Below are 20,189 nucleotides of genomic sequence, written 5' to 3' on the forward strand. Positions count from 1 at the left end.
ATAGTTTTTTTTTGTCTAGGGTTGGAACCCTGTGAAATTTCCCCCATTCCACATTAGCATGTCTACTGATACTGCTATTGTTCTGGTCCTCTTCATGCAGCCATTTCTAGAAGAGACTCTTTCACAGCAGACTTCCTGGCTAATGTAATCTTTCTACTCTCTCTTCCATGATGTTCTCTGAGCCATAGATGTAGGAACTGTCATATCCATGCATCCATTGATCTCTGTGTTGTGATTTTCTGTGATGGTCTTCATTTGCTATAAACTGAAGCTTCCTGCTAAGCAGTGGTGGTGCAACCTTTAATCCCAGTACTTGGGAGGCATTCAGATCTCTGTGAGTTCAAGGTCAGCCTGGTCTACAGAGCTAGTTTCAGGACAGCCAAGGCTACACAAAGAAACCCTGTCTTGAAACACCCCCCACAAAAAAAATAGGAGGAGGAGAGAGGAGGGAAAAAAAAGGGGGGGTGTATCAGCACTTAAATCTAGATATTTGGGGCTTGGAACCACAGATGAAATCTTGGCATTTGGAACAAGGAACCACAGATGAGAGAGACCATGCAATATTTGTCTTTCTGGGTCTTGATTACCTCATTGCATACAATCTTTTCTAGGTCTATCCATTTAACTGCAAATTCCATGATTCACTTATCAACTTCACCAACTGTGTGATATGCTTGTTACATTTGAATGTATTCACATTGTTATCACCCCAAATCCATTTTTTAGATTTAAACATTTGTTAAACTTTTTATGTATTTGAAAAATATGTAAAGGGAAGTTTCTATGGTGGTATCATGATAAGCATGGTTTCACTGTGCTGAATATCTGCTGTCCTCCACTCCTTCTTCTATGGTACCTGGCATAAGATCATCTCTGTGTCTTCCATGCTTTACCCTTTTATCTGACTGTATGATTGGAATAATATAATATACATCCTTTTAAGGTTCACTTCTTTTAGTAATCTGTGTTTAAATCTTTCCTTTTCATGGCTTGACAGCTAGTTACTGTTGACCAACAAATCATATTCCTTTGTCTAGGAACATTATTATTACTTATCCACTATATCCATTATTGTTACCTATCCACCTATCCATAATAGGTATCCATTATGGGTACTTATCCACTCACTTTATAAATGACATTTTGATTTCTTTTCAGTTTTGGCAACTTTGTGTAAAGATGCTATAAATAACTATATGAAGATTTTGGTGTAGACCTAAGCTGTCTGTTTCTTTGGTTAAATACTAAGGAGCATAAGTGGTGGATTATATATTAAATGTATAACTTTGGTAATGAACCACCAAACTCTTCCAGTGGTTATATAATTTTTCATTTTTGTTGGTAATAAGAGTGATTATTGTACATTCTCGTCAGCATTTTGTTAGTGTCTGGGCTTGAGTCCTTCTAGTAGCTATATAATGGCAGTTTAAATTTCCCTGATGATATATGATGTAGGGAATCCTTTCATGTGCCAGTTTGTCATAGCTTTTTGGTGAATGGTATTTACCAAGTGCCCCAGATTGAATATCTGTTCCTATCTTATATACTTCCCTAGAGCTGGGATTAAAGGTGAGATTGCAAGTGCTGAGATCTCCTTTGTGTGAGCTGTTTCTCTTTTAGACTGATTCAATATTGCATAGCCCTGGGTGGCCTTGGACTCACAGAGATCCATCTCCCTTTGTCTCCTGAGTCCTGGGATTAAAGGTGTGTGCCACCACTGCCCAACTTCTGTAGCTAACTAGTATAGCAGGCTTTGCATTCTGATCCTTCAGGTAATCTTTATTAAATCATGAAATATCATCACTAGAAGTAGTATTAGTCATTGTTAATTTTTGTGTTTATGCCTTTTTTTCTTTCTCAAAGGTAAAGTATAAATAAAAACTTGCAAACAAAAAGCATTCTGTACCTTTTCCTAAAACAGTTTGTTCTTATTTCTAAAAATGAGTGAGTAGCAGAGTTTTGTGAGAAGCAAATGATCTGTTAAACAGCTATTCAAGAAGCTGGTAAATGTGTAAATGAAGTGTAGATCTTAAGGTTGAAAAATATAGTTAATACCTAAAATAGGAAGCTTGTTCATGTGCTTATAGTTTTTAAGTTTGAAGACTTGCATGGACATTGTGCCATATTTTCCTCTGCAAGACCAGTGTAATTAGTTTGTAGTCCTTTTTAGCACCCATAAGTAATTTGGTAATGTAGCATGAATTCTAATTGGTCTTAAATAACAAAAACTGAGAGTCAACTATCAGGGGATGAAAGCTGAAGGATCAGAGAAGCACAGCAGCCAGCCACTAGAGAGTTCTTACCTCTACCAATGCTAGAACCAAAGAGGCCATCCTGTCCTTAGACTGCCTCCTCAGACTTCTTCAGACTGACTTCACTGAGCTCCTGTCTTCCGCCTAGCCATATCACTCCTGTTTCCACTTTCCTACTGCTGGGCTTAAAGGTGTGTAATCCCAAATGCTGTGATCACCTTTTTGTGAGCTCTGTTTCTCTCAGACTAAATCAATTTCATGTAGCCAGGGTGGTCTTAAACTAAAGGATATCCATCTGCCTCTGTCTCCCGAGTGCTGGGGTTAAAGGTAGTTACCACCAGTGCCTGTCCTCTATGGCTAGCTAGTGTGGCCACCAGCTCTGCACTCTGATCCTCGGTTAACCTTTATTTCTTAGATTATAAACAAAATATCATTACATGATAATGATAGTTTTAGAAGCTATTCAGATATCTCTTCTCTAGCAGTTCTCAAATAGGATACCTTTTTGAACAGAATCAGTAATGTAACTAGTAAACTGCTCTGTGCTGCTAAGACAGATTTTTATCTAGAATGTAGAGAAATGTAACACTTTCTTGATGCATCTCAACAACTAATATTTTTAGAGATACTCACTGCTTTTTTTCTCAAGGCATTGTTATGACTCAATTCTAGAATTTTTAATGCTCTTTTATTACCACTAAAAGTGATTTTGTTTCTTCAACAGCTTGTTAGTTTTTGTCACTGCCTTGTCTAGATGTAGGAAGGTTTGAGATTTAAGGAAAGATACATTGTATGGAGAAATAATACTTCTTGTGTTTAAAAACAAAGAAACGACTTTATTGAGTAGAGTCTAGGGAAATCTTTTTCAGTCATAATTACTAATGCCTTCATTTATCTTAGTATAATTTTCCTACTAAGCATTAATCCTTAAACTATTTTTAGATGAATACAAGAAACCAATTTATTTGGTCACCACCCTGGATAACACAATGGAAGATTTGTTAACATTGGAATTTGTAAGGGTAAGCAGTTTTGGCTTCACCTAATGGGCATGCAAATGTGCTATTGAAATTTATAATTTAGTGTCCTTAATCCTTACTCTAATGTAACTTTGTCAGTTCCTCTGTTTTAAAGGTCTTTTTGTTTTGTCATTATTGTCCTGTAGTCTTGATTCACAAACACTTCATACACCACACAAAGTACCCTATGTTCTAAGGATCTCTGGGCTGACATTTTCAACCAGACTATTGAAAAAGAAACAAATGTTTAGTGTTGATGAAATTTCTTATTGTATGGGTGCAAGAGAATGAACTCACTTCATTTCTACTGTTGTATGGTTATCTACTGTTTTATGGTTTAAGTGTTAATGACTCCATTCCATTTATATTGATTTATAATGTCTTTTGAAATTTTACCAATCTTCTATGTACTGTGGCTTCCTTCTTAATTATTCTTTGTTTTAATTTGGCATTGTGTGTGTTACAATTATTTTGTAATAATTATGCCAAGAGAATATTACCATTACTTAAGACCATTTTTGCTTTCATGATTGTTGGAGATTTTTAAAGATTTTTGTTGTTTTATTGGTATCATGTTTTAGTATATACAAACTCTAAAGAAAATGAATAAAGTAATTGTGTTATATATGCATATTAAATGGATTACTATTCAAAATGGATAAATTATGCCATTTGCAACTTTATCAGTTTACAGGCCATAATGTTAACTGAAATAATCTACTCATGGAGAGAAAAATACAAGAGGATCTTACTTATATGTAGACTCCAGTAAAATTGAACTCATACATGTGTAAAGGCAATGGTGGCTGCTAGAAGATGGGACTACTGTGAAAGGAAAGAATGAGGAACTGTTAACAAAAGGAAATAGTTTTAGATAAGAAGGGGAAATAGATTTGGGATCTCTTGGATAACAGAGTAACTATAGTCAATAGTAATGTATATTTCCAAGGTAAATTTCAAATGTCTTGCAGCAATATATGGTAGATAAGCTAATTGATGGATATGTAAGTTACCTTAAATTAAACTTTTTACATTATATGCATTCATCAAAATCTCTGGTAGTGTACCTATAAACATACAATTATGTCATTGTCAAAGAGAATGTATAAATATTTGGAAAGAAAAGTGGATACTTCTGGATAATTCTGCCACAAATTTTGTTTCAAATACAGGAAAAATTAGGAAGTACCATTTAGAGCTTTTGAGGACCAAATGATTGCTCTCTATACTTGATACTATGAAACATTTTTTTTTGCCAGATAAGAAAAAGCGCATGTAATCTTAATTGAATACTTGCTATATACTAGAGAAGTCCATATTTAGCACGTTTTGTTTGTTATAGTAAAGCAGTTGCCTTGTTCTGGTCAAATAGTTGCTTGTTTGAGTAAATATATGTACACATATAGGTGTGTGTGTGTATGGATATAACATGCTAATCAACTCATCTTGAAAAATTTACAACTGTCATGCAATTGTAAACATAACATGTCTTCCTAACATATTCTAATAGATACATTTTCTCTTTGGATAGGCTGAAAAAAATGCACCCAATTTAAAAAGTACCTATAACAATGTTTTACAACTTATTAAGGTATGAGTATATAATTATTTATTTTAAAATTAGAAACTGTATTTCTATGTCTAGATGTCTTAACAGTCACTTTTTTTATAATTGGAATTATAAGATTCCTGGGGGAAAAAAACTTAAGATTTTAAGTCATGTGCTTTTTACTATAAAATATAGGGTATTTTAAAAGACCATCCAATCAGATGTTTTCTTGGCCTAGTACTAAAATCAGTTTTGTTCCATAGGTGAATTTCTCCTCTTTGGATATTCATTTGCACACTGAAGCACTTCTCAATACCATGAATTATCTTAATAATATCCTTCCACAATTAGGGGAACAATCTGTCCCAGTGTCTGTTGCAGAGACTGAAGACAAAGGAGATATCATTAAAAAACTTGGTATATTTCTTTAACATTTAAGGGGTTTTTTGTTGTTGTTGTTTGGAATTTTTAGGGTTTTTTTGTTTGTTTGTTTTGGTCACTAACTGGAACAGTAATTTTGGACTCTGGTGTTGGTTTTAATTACACAATTACCTAAAATGATTCATCATATGTCATGTTAATTTTATAGATTAGTGATAAAGGAAAATGATTACTGCTAAAGAAAAGATGTTTATTATGTAATAGATTTGAGTTGAAAGTTAGACAAATATTTGATTTAGATTAAAATAGATTTAGATTGATAAGACATTATATTTGGTTAGAAAAACTGTAATTGACAACATTTGAGTATTATCATGGTTGTTTTTTAATCAGTGCACATTAAGATTTGAGATCCTTCAAATCCAAAACTTCTTGAGTATAATGGCATCACTCAAAAAGCATTTTGGAGCATTTTGAATTAGAGATGCTCTCAGTTACCATTTAGAACTGTGGGTATTTGTGCTTTCTATAACGATAATTATCTCAAAGATTCATAGCTATTGGTTTAATTTCTTAAATGATTAGTCACCTCTAAGAGCAGTCTGATTTGTTTTTGTACTCATTAGATAACTCCTTTTTAGAGTTCTCAATTCAGTAGGGAATGTTCTCTCTTTGCTTATAGTTGAATTGTAAATCTGATGTTATAATTATTTGTGGTGATATTTTAGCTGCATAGGTGTAGTGTGGTAATTACTAAACCTTTCTTTGTGTTACAATATGATTTTTGTTTTGTAGCTTTAAAGCTACCCACGAATGAAGATATTATTACCTTACAGCTATTGGCAGAATTATCTTGTTTACGGATTTTTATTCAGGATCAGAAACAAAACATTTCTGAAATTAAGATTGAAGGTAATACCATCTCATAAAAATACATTTAAAATTATCAATTTGAAGATTAAGAAAAGCAATTATTCATTGTTTTATTCCCTTAGGACTTGATTCTGAGATGATTATGAAGCCATTAGTCACTGAAACAAATGCAAAACTAAGGAATATAATTGTGTTGGATTCTGATAAAATGGCTATATACAAAAAGGTGAGTTTTTAAAATTATTTTTACTGTTATTTCATGTGAATTGGTGTTTTGTGCATTTATGTCTATGTGAAGGTATCAGATCCTCTGGACCTAGAGTTACAGACAATTGTGAGCTGTCATGTGGGTGCTGGGAATTGAACCCCAGTCCTCTAGAAGAGCAACAAGTGCTCTTAATTATTAAGCCATCTGTCCAGCCCTGAGATTTTGTTTTTATTAAGTACTAACATATCATTAAATATGTAATTTTCATATCAGTTACATATGCAATATCAGTGTCTTATGCATAATGGATTTTAGAGTTAAACACAATTGATTTATTAGTTTTGATACTTAATATTTGTGTGATCCTTCAATTACCCAATCTAGTCTTTTATTTGTAAAATTAAGATTATGATTTTTCTAAGTAAATAATGCTCCAGGAACAGGTAGGCTTTTTGGGTGGTGGTTGGATGAAGGGTATTGATAATAATGCTTCTTTTAAGAACATTTAAAAATAGAAGTGCTCTATTCTTTAAATATCACGAGCTGTCTACTTCAGATAATGTTATTAGAGGGTGTGGTACATTTCAAGTGTATTGTCATGGATGCTTGCCACTCTACATATCTGTTAAAAATAAGAGAATCCTTTGAAGTTGATATAATTGGATAAACATTTTGTTAGTAATTCTCGATTAATAAGGAATTTAAGTAGAATGATGTATTGAAAGAAGTGATGACAAAATACTTACGTATAAGATCAGGAAAATCTGAAGGGCTCTTTGAATCAGGAAGTGAGCATTTAGAGTTTGACAAGAAGAATGAAAATTCTGTACATGACTGGTCCTAGTCTGTTATCAGTATTGTTAAAATTTTTATTTATTTATTTTTATTCTACATATATGAGTGTTTTGCTTGCATGTTTGTATATATACTGCATGCATATATTAACAGTGTGTCTTATGCATAATGGGGTTTGTGCTGCATGCATGTCTTGTGCCTGCAGAGGCCAGAAGAAGATGATGAATCTCTTGGAAATGAAGTTACAGATAGTTATGAGCTGCCATGTGGGTCCTGGGAACTGAACCCAGGTCCTCTGGAACAGCAGTGAGTGCTCTTAATTGCTGAGCTATATCTCTAGTTCTGTCATCATTATTGATATAGTTATCAGCTGAGTTTTATGTGAGAAATAAAAAATATGTTTATATATACATATGTAACAATAAAGAATAATTTACCACAAAAGTCTCCAAATATGCATGATTTACAGAAATAAGGAACAAGGTTATTAATAATACTGATGACAATTTCCAAAGTTATTATTTGCTCCTTTGTCACTTTTACTTTATGATTTATATATAGGACAGTGAGGGATAGGGCACAAGTTTTTATTTTTCTAGAAAGTGATGCTCACAGAAATAAAATTGTCTACTAAACGCTATACAGATAGTAACAGAAATGAATTATATCCCCGGGCATTGATTTTTTCCTTCTGTTTTTTTTTTTTTTTTAAATATAGCCAAATTAAAATATAGCTTAAAAGAGGTACAGATTGAAAAGTTTCTTTCTCCTGTAGTCTTGCTCCATTATCATTGTCCTTTAATTTTCTTTGGATTCCAGTATAGGTAGTTTTTTAAATGAAGTATGCCATTCACTAACTAGAACATCATAAGTTGTTATTTTGTTTGTTTGTTTGTTTTGCTGTGTATTAAAATGTTGTAATCATTATTCTGTGTTATACATACACTATTGATTGGGTTGAGGTTGGGTTGTTATTGATGAACTAAACTCATTACTGTTACAGATTGTAACTGTCAGAGCAAGTCATTGTGTACTAGAACAGCATTCTCCATTTACTAGTTTATTGCTGTTAAATACTATAATTACTGAAGACAAAAAGCTTCTGGCTTACCAGCATTTTGCTAGTTTCTTGTTTCTTTTTATATAAAGACATTTTGATAATTAAGTTTTTTTAAATACAGTTTTGATTGCTTGTTAATTCTGGGTGACAAATATAAATGTAATTTTAATTAGTTTTCTCTGTTTCTATATTTGTTATCAGGTTAATTATGACTTCATAAAATTAGTTGAAAAATGTTTTTTTTTTTTTAGATTATAGTTTTCTCTTACCCACACTAGACCATTCCCCTCGTAGTCTCTCATTAGTTCAGACTATTAAAAAGCATTTACTTGCTTTGACTGTAAGAAAACTTCAGCCTCAACCTCTTGATTCCCACACTGAATGCAACTTGGAATTACAACCCTACCCATATCTGATTTCTACCGGACTCCTCTTCCTTTGGTTAGATCATGTGGAATGCCTTCCCTTTTGTACCCTGTCAAACTTCACTGAAATTCATCGTGACCCATTATTCTTGGAATTGAGGCCTCATTTCCTTCAGGACCATGCCATGCCATCCACAAAGGCTATCTGTGTAATGAAGCTCCTCTTTGGACATGAAGGCTAGGCCCTCCTGCTTCTGGGCCAGATCATGGTTGCCTGTGACTGTCATGTTCCATCTCTTTCTGAATAAAGGTTTTCGGGACCTTTATTCATGCCAGCTACTTTTTACCAGAAATTTGTGAGACATATATGCTATTTTGTTCTTAAATGTTTGGTATGCATCAACAAAGATTGTGTTTGTTTAAGGCTAGGGCTTAATTTTACTTTTTTCATACATGATTAATTTTCTATTACTGCTTACTAGTAACTGTTATTTTAATTCAAATAGTTGTGGTGGTGGCATACCATGATACCCATGTTGAAGTCCTGGGAAAACTTGCAGGATTCTTTTCACTTCACAGTGTGGGTTCTGAGGATCAAATTCAGTTCATCTTCCTGGCCTTGTCCTAGGTATTTTTTTAACTGGTGAAATTGACACCTAACAATAACCATCTCAGAAGACTTTGACAGTCAGTTCTGGCTAAGCATTCTTTATTCTCAGGAATGGGATTTTCTTGAGGATCTGTTCTTCCTTGGGGAATCTTGATTGCTGTGCTTCTTGACTCCTAATGTAAGACTGAATGATTACCTTACTGAATCCAAGCTAAGGAGGACTTCTTGTGGCCTGCTTTAATGAAGGCTTCTTGTCTTCCTTTAGGTAGAGATTTCTTTGTCCTTATTTCTAAGATTTTGTATCTTGCTGCCTGAGGTCAGCAAGGGTTATTGCCTCTCTTTTTGGTCAGAGAATAATTCTGGTGATGCTTTGGGCCTTTGTAAAAAATTCACTTATTTATTTTTATGTGATGGATGTTTTCTCATGTCTTTCTGTCTGTGCACCATGTCCATGCCTGCTGCTGAGGGAGATCAGAAGAGGTTGTTAGATCCTATGGAATGGGAGATACAAACAATTTTGAGCTACCATGTGGGTGTTGGGAATTGAACCCCAATCTTTTAGAATAGTAGTAAGCGCTGGTATCACTGAGCCATGTCGCCAGCACTTTGGGCCTTGTATGGGATGGAAATGTTTTTCATTCTTCCAGAACTAATACCAAGTGAAACTCTAATTTTACTCTTACTTTTTTCTTGCACATTCTCAAGGGAAGATAACAAAAATGCAACTGAGGAGGTACTGTGTTTGTATTTCCCAGGGACTTTGTCTCCAACCGTGATGTTCAGTCAACCTTTATTTTTTAGCTGAATTGTTCTTACGTAACTTATGTGGTATTTGGTATCCCTTCCTCTGCAATCTTGTAATCATCTCTCCTTGAAGATACCTGATTTTTCTTAGATGATAGAGTACTTTTTTGTTATCTTCTTGTTATCTCATATTTCTAGTAGTGTCAAGAAAAAATTGTGATAGTTCATTAGCTGTTAATTTTAGTCTACTCTCTAACTTTGTGCTTCACATCCAGAAGTCTACACTCCCTTTCTTCTATTTTTTAGCCTTCAAAAATCTCTCCTATACTTTTGTTTTCTTGGGAACTGTGGTTGATTTCCTTGGTGGTTTTTCAATCCCTGGTTCTTGCTTCTAGAATTTAAGAGTTAAGAAAACTGTAAACTTTACGTTAATACTCTGTTCCAAATTAAAAAAAAAAAATAGTTTCCTGTTCCTTGTACTTTTAACTGACAGATATGAGTTATGAAGGTGGAAAGTGTAAAACCCTCCCCAATTCTTTACTAGTAATTAAAATGATTCTTAACCAACTAATGAAGAATGGGAAGTTTAAAATTGTGATATCCTACTAAAGAATATGAAAAAAAATGGTTCAATGTCCTCAGATATAAAGAAATGAGACACTGAGTTCAGGTAAATTGTTCATGTGGTGTGTTTTAGCTGAAAATTACTACAGAAATTTGTATTATGACTGCCATTGCAAGGCAGAAAATCAAAGTGAAATGCATATGCGTTCTCCCCCACTAAAAACATAAAACCTGGTCAAGGTAGACCTATTTACTTTCATGAAGTTCAAAGACGACAACAAAAATACATGTTAGGTAACAAGTTCTAACAAAGCAATTGGAATGGTTGTCTCATTGACTCAAGTACCTGGAAGATTTTCCAAATGCTAACATTTTATTATTATTTTGCTCTATTTTATTTTGATCTTGGAGTATACTACTTCAAAAATTGATTGTAATATTTGTGATTCTTCTCTCATTAAGGCTGTTTATATCACTGGAAAAGAAGTTTTCAGCTTAAAAATGATTTCTTACATGGATGCCACTGCTGGATCTGCATACACAGATATGAATGTGGTTGATGTTCGAGTTAATTTAACTGTTGGTTGCATTCAAGTAGTGTTTGTCACAAAATTCCTATATTCTATATTGGTAAGTATTTTAATAAATTATTTTTAATTCTAGGTATAAATTGCTGTTAAGCATAGAGACCCTATCTCAAAAAATTATACATGTATGAAAATTTCAGACTATAATATCTATTTAAAAACAAAACAAAACAAAGCATGGTCTCTGAACATGAAAATGGCTGACCTGGAACTTGTAAGTAGATCAGGCTGGCCTGGAACTTACAGAGACCCACCTGCCTCTTCCTCCCAAGTGGTGGGATTAAATGTATGTTTAACCATGCCTGGCCTAATAAAAATACATTTTACAAATTAAAGGATACTTATTCATCTTTGCTTTTTATTGCATAAAATTGATTCTTAGACAAATTATAATATATCTTCAGGCTAAAAATCACATTAGGTTAAAAGAAGTGCAAATAGAATAGATGTCAAGCTGGTTTTCCAGCCCACTTTGGTGGCATGAGAGAAAATGGCCCTCATAGACAGTAGCACTATCAGGAGGTATGGCCTTGTTGGAGGAAGTGTGTCACTGTGGAGGTGGGCTTTGAGGTCTTTTATGCTCAAGCTATACACAGTATAGCACACAGTTCACCTCATTTTGCCTGGGAATCAAGATGTAGAACTCTCAGCTCCTTCTCCAGCTTGTCTGCCTACATGCCACCATGAGGATAATGGACTAAACCTCTGAAATTGTACACCATCCTGAATTAATATTTTCTTTATAAGAGTTGCTGTGGTCATGGTGTCTCTTCACAGCAATAGAAACCCTAAGACACACACACACATTTAAAATAATTTGTTGAGTACCATTACAACCAAAATGTTTACTACCTTGTTTGTATAACATTTTGACAAATATTTTAGTTAATTGAAAAAAACATTCTTGGGGCTCTAGATATGGCTCAGTGGTTAAGAGCACTGACTGTTTTTCCAAAGGTCCTGAGTTCCATTGCCAGCAACCACATGGTGGCTCACAACCATCCATAATGAGGCCCTCTTCTGGCCTCATTTGTCATTTGTGCAGTCAGAATGCTGTATACACAGTAAATAAATCTTTTTTAAAAAAGAAAGAAAATTCTTTACATGTTAACATGTTAATATATAGTGTACTACATAAAATATATGAGTATATTATATATGTTATATGGTGTGCATTGATTGAATTTCTTATTGTTTAAAATCATTTGCATTTGGGCTGGAAAGATGGCTCAGAGGTTAAGAGCACTGACTGCTCTTCCAGAGGTCCTGAGTTAAATTCCCAGCAACCACATGGTGGCTCACAACCATCCCTTATGAGATCTGGTGCCCTCTTCTGGTGTGCAGATATACATGGAAGCAGAATGTTGTATACGTAATAAATAAATAAAATCTTTAAAAAAAATCATTTGCATTTTCCATCTTCCAACACAAAATATTTACTAAATACAGATGAAGTCACCAATAAGAAAAGTATGCTTTTGGTTCTAATATAATTCTATAGATAAAATTGACTTTAAGAAATTAGATTGAATCTTGAAATGTCTTTGCCCAAGTTTTTTTCCTTTCCTACTGTACCCTTGCTGTCAGCTATTTAATTTGTCTGGTATCATACTGATCTGTAGTCTCTGTTGTTGTTGTTGTTGTTTGTGTGTGTGTGTGTGTGTGTGTGTGTGTGTGTGTGTGTGTGCGTGCTTCTGTTGCTCTCTACTTTATATATTGGGACAGAGTCTCATTCAGCTTGCATATTTGGCTAGCTCTGCCTACTCTAAGCATACCCTACCCACTCTTCCTGACTGTTGAGATAAGGGAGCACCATACCTTCCTGGCTTTCTCAGTGGGGAGCTAAGGATCCAGCCTCCATCCTCACAGCTATGCTACCTGTGTTTTACCTTCTAGAACATCTCCTAGTCCTGTCTGTTTTGTGGCATCACTAATCTTCCATAGTACTGTTTCTGATGTATGAACTCTATAATCAAATCTAAAACAGTAGCATAGGCCAAGTATGGAGTTATTTTAAAAGAAAGAAGGGACTCATGTATTTATTTGACAGTGAGGAGCCCTCTTTTATTACTTAGGAATTTAGAACTCTGTCTAACTTGATGTGACCTTTGAAACCGAAGTTTCCATGAATTTTCCCCCAGAAGTTTTTTGTACAGCAAAAGCAAAGATGAACACTTTTTAAAAATGTTTTGAGAATTTCATAATTGAGTGCTATATTTACATAATTTTTATCCCTCCATCTCTCCTCTCCAACTCCTCCACACTCCCTTTCTATTTCATGACCTCTTCTTTATAATTGCTACTGAAGTGTGTGTGCGTATATTTCTGTATCTGTTTGTATCTAAAGAAAACAGATTCTTCTCTCTTAGCAGCCAACAATTGTAGCTCTTCGTCTAGAAGTAGGGCTTTGTCACAATCCCCTATCCACACTAGCATGTCAACTGGAGCTCTTCATTATGCAGGTCTTGTATAGGTAATTATATTGTAGAGATATCATGGATGCAGCTTCTTTGTCATCTATAGAAGACAACATTTAACAGCAAATGTCCTGGTCCTCTATCTCTTAGAATCTTTCCACCCCCTCTTGTACAATGTTCCCTGACACTTGGGTGTAGGAGTTTGCATTATAGATGTACCAACTGAGGTTGGATCCCACACCAACCCTTCAACTCTGCACTTTGGCTAGTTGTGGATCTCTATAATAGTCCCCTTGTATTGCAAAAAAGAAGCTTCTTGATGAGAAGTGAGAGATAATGCTATTTGTGGGTATAAGGCAGGTATTTAAAATATAGTTAGAAATTGCATTGATTTGATAAATTGGAGGGGCTGGGGTGATTGATCAGCAATTAACATCACAGACTGTTCTTTCAAGGGACCAAGATTTGGTTCCCAGCACCCACACAGTAGTTAATATCTCTAACTCAAATATCTGGGGATCAGACATTCTATTCTGGCCTTTACAGACACTGTTTGCTCTTGGTACACACACATACATGCAAGAAAACATCTATACATATAAAATAAGTTTTAGGTTTTTGTTTGTTTGGTTGGTTTTAAGAAAATTACAATAGTAGGTTTTCTTGGTGGGTCTATGACTTCTCAAATTTATGACTAGAAACACAGTATTAGGTATTCCCTTCACTTGGGTGGGCTTTAATCTTGAGTGCAACTAACAGCTGTGTAGTTGGATTACGGCCTGTCAATAGGAGGCAATCTGTGCCTAATATTGTGGTTTTGGCTCATAGACTTTGCCATTGGTTAGGACGATTGATTGCTTTTTCTCTTTAGGCGTCTTGCATAGCACCTTCTAATTCTATGAGAGCAAATCCTGAGAGCAGAGGCATATAGATCAGTTTCCGCTTGATTTCTTCAAGTCTTAAGTCTGAAATGTATGATTTCTTCCACAATAGAGTCCTACTGTCTTCAAGTTCTGAGAGGCAACCAAAGGCAATAGCAATAACATATTTGTTCTGGGAGTTTCTCAGACTCTCTGTGACCAGCAACCCTGAGGAAAGTTTACTGTGCCTGGCACTGGATTTTTTGTTAAATAAGCCATAGCTCTTGGAGAAGGCATTATCATGTCTTGTGGTATGATTCCATTTTAGTTAGATACACATACACTTAAAAGGCTTATCAAATAATGTTTCCCTATGACTTTAAAAATCATCATTAGTATTATTTAGCTCTTCTTCCTTCCTTTCTCTCCTTCTGTAATGTCCTCCTTCTCCTATTCACTTAAACACCCACCATCAATAATTTCCCTTCCCTTTCATAATATATATATTGCACTGTCTTCCTTCTTCCTGGTCCAGTCTCTTTATACTTCTGGCTTCTGAAGTTACTTGCTTTTATGTCATTAAATCTAAAGATTCAGAGATAGGATTGACAAATACAAGAGAACATGGAGTGTCTTTATGTGTCTGTGTTACTTCACTCAGTATAATATTTTCAAGTGCCACACATTTAGTTGTAAATTTCATTTTTTTACAATTGAGTATAATTCTATTGTATATATTTACCACATGTTCATTATCCATTCATCAATAAAGGACCTTAAGGTTGGTTCCATATCCTTGCCCTTGTCTATAGGGTGGTAGTGAACAAGGCTGAGAAATTATAACTATAGTAGGATATGGAGACCCCTCTTTTTCCCCTTTTCCCTCTTCAGATCCCATATGCCCAGCTATTCCTCTCTCTATTTCTCCCCCTACCCATTCAGTGCTACTATTATACTTTCCTAGTTTCTGCAGTATATGCTTTACTTTCCTGGTTTCTCCAGGATTTGTATTTATATCTGAAGATTTAGAGCTAGGAGCCTCAGATGAGAAGAGAACATGCAGTGTCTGTCTTTCTGAGTCTGGGTTACCTCACTCAGTGTTATCTTTTCTGGTTCTATCAATTTACCTGTGTATTTCATGATTTCATTATTCTTGATAGCTGAATAGTATTCCATAGTATATATGTACCACATTTTCATTATCCATTCAGCAAGTTGAAGGACATTTAAGTTGTTTCCATTTTCTAGCTATTATCAATAGAGTGCAATGAACATGACAAGTATTTGTGGAGTAGGATATCATACATATATGTCAAGGAGTGGTGTAGCTGAGTTTTTTTTTTTTTTTTAGTCTTTTTGAGAATTTTCCACACCAATTTCCAAAGTGGCTGTACCAGTTTGCAGTCCCAACAACAATAAATAAGGGCCCCTTCCCCCTCATCCTTACCAGCATTTGTTTTCAGTTGTTTCCTTAATCATATCCTTTCTGACTGGTGAAGTAGATGGAATCTACATTTCCTTAGTTGCTGGGGTCATTGAACCCTTTCTAAGATTTTTTTTTTTTTTTTTGGCTATTTTCATTTCTTTTGAGAACTCTGTTTAGAGCTCTACTCAGATTTGTTTGTTTGTTTGTTTGTTGGTTGGTTTTTTTTAAATTGGGTCTTTGAGTTGTTATTAGCTTTTTTGTTTTGTTTGAGTTCTTGGTATACTCTGGATAGTAATCCTTTATTGGATGTATAACTGGCGAAGATTCACATTCTGTGGGTTTCAGCTTTACTCAGTTGCTTGTTTCCTTTGCTATACAATTTTTAGTTTTTGGTCCCAGCTTAATTTTAGGTCTCAGTTGTCAGCTTTTGGCCACCTTTCCAGACCATTTCTTATCCATGAAGCTCCTGGAGACTGAACTTGGATTTTTACATTGGTAGCAGGTCACTTCTACACAGTGAACCATTGCACCAGTCCTGACAGTTCTTAAATATTTTATGATTTTTTTAAATCCATACTGTAAACTATAAGAAGTTCTTAGGTCTTAAACATTTAAGTATCATTTTTGCTTTGTTATAATGACCAGATTTTTTTATCATTGTGTCATGTGTTATTTTCCAGCAGAAAATAATAAGTATATAATGGGCTTTGTTGTAAGAAGTAAAAGTTTTACTTTATGGAGCTAAAATTAGTTAATTAATATAATTTGTAAGTAATACATTTAATGTTTTATTAAATGTGATATTATGTCATTTTTATCATCTTTATAGGCTTTTATAGATAATTTTCAAGAAGTTAAAAATGCCTTGGCTGAAGCAACTGCTCAAGCAGCAGGAATGGCTGCTGATGGCGTAATGGAACTGGCTAGAAGAAGTTCTAGGTTTGCACTGGATGTTAACATCAAAGCTCCTGTTGTGGTCATCCCACAGTCTCCATTGTCTCATAATGTTTTTGTTGCTGATTTTGGATTAATTACAATGAAAAATACATTTGTTACTATAACAGAAACCCAGAGTAATCTCCCACCTGTAATTGATTTGATAACAATAAAGTTAAGTGAAATGAGACTATACAGGTAAGCTTTTCAGAATGTATTTGTGTAAAATAATCTATTAATTCTTAGACTAAAGACTTGATATCTTTAGAATTCTCCTTATAGTGTGATTTTATTTTACTATTACTGTACTTTTTTTTTTCAAAGTGTCTTCTAGCTATATCACTTACTGTCTTTTAAAAAACAACCTAGAAATATTTGAAAACTGTTCCTTTGGTAATGATGAATACTATAAACTTATCTGAAGGAATTTATTTTCATGCTTTTGTAATTCTTTATAAGAATGAAGAAGAAATGGGGAAATTTGACATGAAATTCATATTCACTTTGCAACACATAGTTTTGCTTAATCTATTCTGTCAACATTGAATATTTTTAAGCAACTATTCTGAGAAATAGTTGACTTATAAAACATTTGTACTTAACAGCAAAAGTTGTTCAGAGTATTTAGTCCCTTTTTAGTCATTAATGTTCATGATATTCTCCCATTTCTTTTCTTGTTATATCCTTTTGCTCATCAGAATCAGTATATTAATTTTATGATTTCAAGGTTCCCGCTTTTTACTTCATTGTTTTTTCTTTTAATTATGTTTTATTTACTATTTTTCCATTTGTAAACTTTAGGTTCAGTTTTTCTCTTTGTCTGATTTTCTTTATATGGTAACTAAGATTATTTTATTTTGTTTTCAATCTAAATCAAACTTCCATAAATTTAGTTCCTCCCCAGCATTGTTGGTTCCTTTGGATTCTCATGGAATTCCCTGGCTTTGTCTTGGTTTAACTCTCTTTTTACTGTTGGTCTGTAAGTCATCTGAAAGCAATAGTAAATTGAAACAAGTCATAGGAGTAGCACCACCCACACTTCCCCACCCCCAACCTTCAGTGGTTTTCCCCCTCTTTTGGAAGGCATTTACCACAGGAATGTGAGTTCATCTCCATGGTTTTGGATAAGAGACTGCTTCAGTTGAATATTTAAGCATTTCTTTCAATTCTTAATGTGTATGAAGGGATAGGACCAAGTATAATTGTGAAAAAAAGTCTTTATAAGGGATCAGTAAGTAGTGCCTACTTGATTGGAATGTTGTAGTACATACTATTTTAGAGTGCTGGGAAAGCTGGTTAAAAGGAGACAAAACTGAAAGTCACACACCTAGGTGTCTTGTCTAGTGAGATGGAACATTTCATTGTGATAGGTAATTATTTTTCTCTTCACACAAACAAGTTGTCAATGTCTCCTATTTAATAAAGAACGATACATTAAAGTTAATCATACATCTGGTTTCCTGCCTGAATGCATACAAAGCAATTTAAAACAATTTATATTTCCTAATAGGTCTCAGTTTATGAATGATGGATACCAGGAAGTGCTGGACCTGCTACTACCTTTGAACCTGGAAGTGATTGTTGAACGAAATTTATCATGGGAGTGGTACAAGGAAGTTCCTTGTTTTAATGTAAAAGCCCATCTAAAACCCATGGAGGTAATGTTTTCATGGATTTTGATTTCTCTGTTACAGTTGACAGTATTATCTTAGCAACATAAAATTTCTTGGCTAGAATTTAGGAATAATCAGGTTGGTCAGAATTTTAATAGTAGCTTGTACACTAGAATTCATTTAATGTTCTCCATTCATTCTCTGTCAGATATTTAAGTGACTGATATGTGCTAACATTTATGCTAGATGTTAAAGATACATACAGTGACAGAAAAGCTGTGATGTCTCTGTCTTCAGTCTTTACCACCATGAACAGGCTTCATGGTGAAGGTAGTCTGTAATATGTAATATATAGCAAGGAAGTAAAGAAGGTTTAGGGAAACAATGCAGTGAGTGAAGCACTTGTGGTATAACTGTAAGAAAAGTTTTGTTCCCTAGACTCAGTGTAAAAAGAAGCTGAACAAGTACTGTGGTCACCTGTAATATCAGCACTGAGCAGGTAGAGACCAGACTATTGGAGAGCAAATTATCTGATTGGCAAGTTCTAGGTTCAATTAAGATAACCTTACCTCAGTAAATAAAGAGGAAAGCTGTAGTTGGTAATTTTTACTCTTTGGCTCATTGCTCTTCTTATTGGCTCCTGGTGTCTTCTCTCCTCCTCCTTCTCTTGCTCCTTGATCTTTTCCTCCCAGATTTCTCCTCCTATTTATTCTCTCTGCCTGCCAGCCCCACTTATCCTTTCTCCTTCCTAGCTATTGGCCATTCAGCTCTTTATTAGACTAATGCGGTGTTTTACACAGGCAGAGTAACATAGCTTCACAGAGTTAAACAAATACAACAAAAAAGAATTCATCATATCTTTCTATCATTAAAGAAATATTCCACAGAATTAAACTGTTAGGATAAGTCTTTACTCCATCTGCCAAAGCCCGCCACCACATGGGCTCCCAGAATAACATACACAGTCTTACATTTGTTTACAATGCTATTGGCCAAAATGACTAGGATTTCTTAAATGCTAGCTCAGTCTTAAGTATCAACCATAAAGACTTATCAGATGCCAGGTGCAGGCATCTTCTCTTGCCAGGATCACATGGCGGCTCCAGAGCAGACAGCAGAAGGAAGAGAAAAGGGAACGACTTCTTTCTTACCCTTGCTTATATATGAGTCGGCCTGCTATGTCACTTCCTGCCTGTATCACAAGACTTCCTTTTACTACATTTCCCAGAATCCTCCTTGACTTCTAGTCCCACCTATCTTGCTTTCCTATTGGCCAACAGTACTTCATTCAACAACCCTATACATATACAGAGAAGGACCTCCCCCATCAATAAACAAATGAAACACATCTTCAATTAATATTCCACAACAAAGAGCAATTGAGAATACACCTAACTTTGGACCTTTATATATACATGTGCACTTGTGCTTACATACACATGTATACCAAACATGTACAAAAAAACAGATATTTAACTAAAATAATTATAACTTGTAATAAATTACATGAAGGAAATATATTCTAGTTGATATATATGTCAGTCAAGAATTTATTGAAAAGTATGCTTGCAACATAAGCTGAGGAATCATGAGTGATATTTCACACTATTGTAATGTATGGAATGACTTAGCAAAGGAAGAGAAAGTTCTAGAATAAAGAAGTTGAATGTAGATCACCTCACACATCACTTTTCTTCCAAGTTGGTTGACATTGCTTCACTCTTATAGAACAGCTTACATTTGTATTTTTCCCTGTCGAACAGATGGAAATCAAAACTATTACAAGTTTTACTGAAATGATAGCAATATACAGTCTAGAATGTTTAAAAAACCTTAAGTTTACTCTGCTCCTTGAAGCTACAAATTCACTCTCTGTTTAGTTTTTATTCAGAAAAACATTTTAGAAATTTTAGACTTTTAAGTCAAAATT

General features: G+C 34.4%; 1 protein-coding gene across 3 annotated transcripts in view; it reads left to right on the top strand.

Annotated features, from left to right (window-relative positions):
- Window positions 1-20,189, top strand: part of Vps13a (vacuolar protein sorting 13 homolog A) — a 173,391-nt gene that overhangs the window by 65,259 nt on the left and 87,943 nt on the right. For all 3 annotated transcript variants that reach the window (XM_027406578.1, XM_027406579.1, XM_027406577.2), the window contains exons 27-34: window positions 3,195-3,274; window positions 4,803-4,862; window positions 5,084-5,237; window positions 5,997-6,113; window positions 6,197-6,300; window positions 10,883-11,050; window positions 16,540-16,844; window positions 18,157-18,304. In XM_027406578.1, coding sequence (XP_027262379.1) covers window positions 3,195-3,274; window positions 4,803-4,862; window positions 5,084-5,237; window positions 5,997-6,113; window positions 6,197-6,300; window positions 10,883-11,050; window positions 16,540-16,844; window positions 18,157-18,304 — 1,136 coding nt within the window. The remainder of the gene's footprint in view (window positions 1-3,194; window positions 3,275-4,802; window positions 4,863-5,083; window positions 5,238-5,996; window positions 6,114-6,196; window positions 6,301-10,882; window positions 11,051-16,539; window positions 16,845-18,156; window positions 18,305-20,189) is intronic.

The sequence above is a fragment of the Cricetulus griseus genome, chromosome 3, assembly GCF_003668045.3.
Source record: "Cricetulus griseus strain 17A/GY chromosome 3, alternate assembly CriGri-PICRH-1.0, whole genome shotgun sequence".
Classification (NCBI taxonomy): domain Eukaryota; kingdom Metazoa; phylum Chordata; class Mammalia; order Rodentia; family Cricetidae; genus Cricetulus; species Cricetulus griseus.